General features: G+C 35.9%; 1 protein-coding gene across 1 annotated transcript; it reads left to right on the top strand.

Annotated features, from left to right (window-relative positions):
* Positions 1-3,365: 3,365 nt before the first annotated feature.
* Positions 3,366-4,999, top strand: LOC119616229 (segmentation protein fushi tarazu). The gene is made up of 2 exons (XM_037972557.1): positions 3,366-4,221; positions 4,422-4,999. Exons 1-2 carry the CDS (start codon positions 3,366-3,368, stop codon positions 4,997-4,999), a joined length of 1,434 nt encoding a protein of 477 aa, XP_037828485.1.
* Positions 5,000-5,229: the final 230 nt, after the last annotated feature.

The following is a 5,229-nucleotide window of genomic DNA, read 5'->3' as shown; positions in this document are numbered from 1 at the left end:
TATTGGTTAATTATGGACCGATATGGACGATATTTTTGCTCTTAAGAAACTTACTTATGTCGAATTTCATCGCTATACTCGATTTTTAAGGCAGTAATTAACGTTAAAGTCATTTTCTGAAGGAACCTTTATGGGGCGTAGGGTCAATTATATATCGATCTTCATAAAGTTTGGTAGAGACACTTTTGCTTGTATGAAATTTATTTGTGTCGAATTTCATCACTGTACTCGTATTTTTAAGCCAGTAATAAGCGATAAAGCCATTTTCTGCAGGCGACGTTATATGGGGAGTTGGGTCAATTATGGGCCGATCCTCATTGAAAACAGTTAAGGCTGGTTTTCGGGGGCCGCTTGTATGGGGACTATGCGAAATCGTGAACCAATATTGCCCATTTGCAATACCAAACAAAGCTTACATATAAGGAATATTTATGGAAAATTTTAGCTGTCTAGATCTTTCCGTTCGAACCCTATCGTAATTGTAACAGACGGACGGACGGACATGGCTAGATCATCTTAGAATATAAAAAGGATCAATATTTCAATGTGTTACAAACGGAGTGACAAAATCACTATACCCCCCATCTTTTTGATGGTGGGTATACAAATACGATTTTGATTTTCATAGAGAGTGACTCAATTAGTTTTGTATAAATATATTAACAATTAAAAATTGTTCGATTTCTTTTAAGAAAAAAAAGGGGTTAAAAAAACTGAAAAAAAAATTAAAAATATAAAAAAATGAATTGGAAACAGTGAAGAAGTAGCTACATAAACTCTTTTGAAGAATTTTTGCTAGGACCAATAGGTGAAAAGTTAGGCATTTTAATTTTTAGGTATTTTAATTTCAAAATTTATAATTTTATTTCTCGATGAACACAAACAAAAAAATTATAAATTTAGAACAAAAAACAAATGGTTCATTAAAAAAAAAACAAATTTTGTAAAAATCGGAGAGGGTAAGGTACGAAACCTGTTCGAAAATTTTTGAAATAAATCGTTATATTTATACATAGTATGCTTTGACTACTATACCTACATATATACTTAGATCAATATTTCACTTACTGTATTTGATTTGCAATAGTCCTTATTTAAACACGACAGTCACAACCAGTGCCTAGAAACATCTCACAGCCCACTATATCTTTTCACTTTAGTATTTTCTCCCCCTGGATGGAAAAAGAACAACAAATATAACAGAACCTTTGAATTGAATCGAAAAACAATAGGAATCAGTGTAAAAATGTCAACCCAAAATGAAAAAAGTCATAAATTTTGCAACAGTTTCATTCTTTCTTTTAAACCTTCCTTTGGATTTTGTGTAATTGCAACCACTCACATGTGAATTGATAGAAAAACTATAGAACATACGCAGACAAAAGGATAATGCACACATGCCATTTTCTACTCCTATACCATATATGTGCGTATATACATATGTGGAAGGATATGTGTAGAAACTGGGGTGGGTGGTGATGATTGTGGTGTTGTTGTTTAAATAAAAACCTGGCATTTGGTACATTTCAATCTAAAACCAAAAGAAAATAACTGTTAAATAAACAACAAATATATAAGTAGTCAGACTTCAAACCAAAACTAAACAATTTAAAGCAATTGACTCGGCAGGATTATAAATGTCACTAAATTAATCAATTATTGAAGAAATGTAAAGCAGACCCACGAATAAAGTCATTGAAATAGATACATACTCGATCTGCATTCTGGCCCAATAAAAAACAAACATGTGTCCGTAAGGAGCTTAACTTGCCTCAAATCAAGTCATATTTGTTAAGACCATTCTAAGCAAACATCAATTTGCTGGTCATAGATACATATACAGAGCAATCCGTTTTTGGTTTATGATAACTTATAAATTTCACTGGAATATTAACATAAATAAATGTAAATACATATATTTTCAGCTACTGATATTTAATAATCTTTAAACTTCCGTCATTTATGACAGCAGATTTTTATGTTTAATGAAGAAGGGTGTGGATGTCATACGTAAGAATTTCTTGTTTAGTTTTAAATATCCTTGAATCCTTATTTAATAACTGGCGGGACTGCTGACTTGATGTGTGTTGTTGTTTTATTTAAATAACGCGAAAGGGACTCGCATGCCCTTTGTTTGTCCAACAAAAGGAGTGCGCGAGCGAGTATTGCGCGATTTATGATGAACAACGAGTTTAAATAATTGTTTATTGAATATGAGTTTTGTTTTATTTCTGTTGTTACTTTTCTTTCTTTCATTTAGCTACTTGCGAATTTCCGGAATTGAAATGATTTTTGTAGGCATAATATTTAACTAACATGTCCCTTTGGCAAAGGACAGAAGAAATAAAACATTGAATATTATAAAGAACAACAAAAAAGAGGAATTTACACTTTTTTGCTAAACAAAACAATGTCTTTCTTCGCTAAAGGGACAACGGCATCAGCAGCAGCTTTTGTTTTTATAATATTGTAGCTTCTATTCTATGATTTTTATGTCTTTATGATTATTGCAATTAGTTGAGACGTATGCTCGAAAAACAGGCAAAGAATCCAAAAACAACAACAAACCTTCAATATATGAATTTTCCTTAAGAGACATTTGATTTCAATGCCACCTCCTTCTTACGTACATCAAGCGTCTTAATTATAAACCATGGGAGGTATAAAGATGAAAATCTCCGTGAACTCTCTTAAACGACGATCATCGAAAACCTTGACGAGCAGGGGAAATACATTGCAACGAGAATACGGATAACCTCGAGTAGAACGTTGAATATTTCGCGATGATAATGCGTTGCTTATGGCAAATGTATATGGGTAATAAAGAGCACAGCAGGTATTCGCACCAGGTTTTCTAAATCAAGCGATCTTGTCTATAACGGATAAAAATTTCAGAGAGTATAAGAACAAGAGCAAACGGATAAAAAATATTACCCCTACAAAGTTTTCACTGACCTACCTCAGTACACACAAACCATTCCATACTCTCCCTTATGAGTCTATTGTAAATTTTCTCTTTACTGTAACAAAAAACTAGGGGAAGGAAAATAGGCAGTTAAACAATCTCTGTTTAACTGTCGCAGCATGTGTCAAAGTGTCATGCAAAGGATATTTATGTGCAATGACGAGCAAAACAGCGAAAAGGCAATCACAACAACAACACAACGCTAAAGGTCGTGTGCCACAAGGTCCTTGTGCAAAGTAATATAGACGGAATTTTTGCTATATTAAGCAGCACAAAATCAGAGAGCAGCACATTCGCTTTCACATCCTCATCGTGATCACAACTCACTTATAGTTTAGTTTAGAACAATTTTCATTTCTTTTTCGTTACACGCAGAAACAAATTTTAGTTTTCCATCATCATGGCAGCTACAAATTTTTATACCGATTTCTCCAGCAATAGCACACAAAATATGTACAACTACAGTAACGCCTCCACATATTACGACAACACAGCCTCCTACTATCATCAGCAGCAGAGCAACAGCACCTGGAATCCAGCCACCTACAATCCCAACTTTATGCCTCAATACAATAATGTCGCTTTGGAAAATAGCAGCTCACAAATGTACAATGATTATTACAATTATAACAATATCAATGAACAAGTATCCATCAATGCTCCAGTAACAAATACAGAAGCTCCAAAAGCATCCCTTAAACGCAGAGCCAGTGAATTGGAGGAGGAAATTGTTAGCAAACCTGCTGTGGAAACAAGCAAAGTTGAAACTGAAGAACCACCAAGCAAATTGCGTGCCTTACTCACAAATCCTGTCAAGAAATTGAAATACTCTCCCGATTATTATTACACAACTTTTGAAAAAGTCAACAGCAATAACAAAGCCAAAACTCAAAGGGAACAGACCCCCGTACCCAACACACCTCCCTGCTTTGAACAAGATTTCCTCTCAGCACACACACCAGCCACCCAACAAAGCATATTGTCACCTAATCGCAGCGATGTCGATTATTTGGATGTATATTCCCCACAATCCTTAAAGGTTTCCGGCCATTCACAAGTTTACAAAAATGGCTCATCTACTACCACATCAGAACCAGCCACCCCTGCTTCTTTGGTCGATGGCATCAGCACTCCACCCCTATCGCCCAACGATAAACACATCAATCAAAATGCAGCCCAACAACATGAAATCAATCATCAAATTTTGACAGCCAATGACTACAATTGGTCGAACTGCGAAGATAGTCCTGCATCAGGTAAGCATCGTATTAAAAATTCATAATTTCCCTTAAATTTGTGTTTATGTGTTTTTTACTCTTGCAACATGTACCTTAGCTACCTGTACAATTATAGCTAATGATCCCTTGCAATAGAAAATCACATTTTCCTTGTACATTTTAAAAATTTACAACTTCTAAGAACAATTCACTAATAAAATTTTATTTATTTTTTTTAGATTGCAAAGACTCAAAACGCACCCGTCAAACCTACACTCGCTACCAAACTTTAGAATTGGAGAAAGAATTCCATTTTAACCGTTACATCACCAGACGTCGCCGCATTGATATTGCCAATGCTTTGGCTCTAACTGAACGCCAAATTAAAATTTGGTTCCAAAATCGTCGCATGAAATCCAAGAAAGATCGCACTTTGGAAGGATCTCCCGAATTACATCAGCAAGCTTTATCATATCCTGTTATGCCTCTGGAAGCCACCAATCCACAAGTGCCTTTTGTTACATCTCACCAACACGTTGGCTCTAGCGGTAACTCGTCATATCCCGCTTACTTGGCCACAGCAACACAATCTGCCTTCCCTGCCGCTTATCATCACAACCACCACCACTCCCCCGAACATTTTGCTGCCCAGCAATACGAAACCACATCACAACATGCCCATCTCAATCATCATGCTCATCATTATCTACAAGACGCTCAGCAATACAGCACTGCCGCTGCACACTTTGCTCAAACCAACTACCAACAACAAATGACCATGCCAGCAGGATCCAACCCAATGTATCAGCTGGCTTAGACCACGAAAGCCGTATGATTTTCAACCATTTGAATGTGTACAAAACAAATGGTCAACGAAGACGACTCAACTTTCGTATGGTTTCAAATTCGAATTCTCCATGGCAAAGCAAGTATGAGTGACACACACATCACTCCCTATGGTGTCTTCGGTTTTGGCTTGACCGAACCGATACGAACACACACACAAAATTGCCACTAACAGAGCTAAAATTATGAGCGCAGGCGCAA

Source organism: Lucilia sericata, unplaced genomic scaffold, assembly GCF_015586225.1.
Source record: "Lucilia sericata isolate MDLA Ls3-8-SP2 unplaced genomic scaffold, ASM1558622v1 Contig000062F_arrow, whole genome shotgun sequence".
NCBI classification, from domain to species: Eukaryota; Metazoa; Arthropoda; class Insecta; order Diptera; family Calliphoridae; genus Lucilia; species Lucilia sericata.
This window is presented reverse-complemented; position numbering and strand designations above follow the sequence as displayed.

Bases quoted from the DNA above. Each gene is read 5' to 3' on its own strand.
- LOC119616229 (XM_037972557.1), top strand. From the start codon at position 3,366: ATGGCAGCTACAAATTTTTATACCGATTTCTCCAGCAATAGCACACAA. The intron at 4,222-4,421 runs GTAAGCATCGTA...TATTTTTTTTAG, and splicing joins CGAAGATAGTCCTGCATCAG to ATTGCAAAGACTCAAAACGC.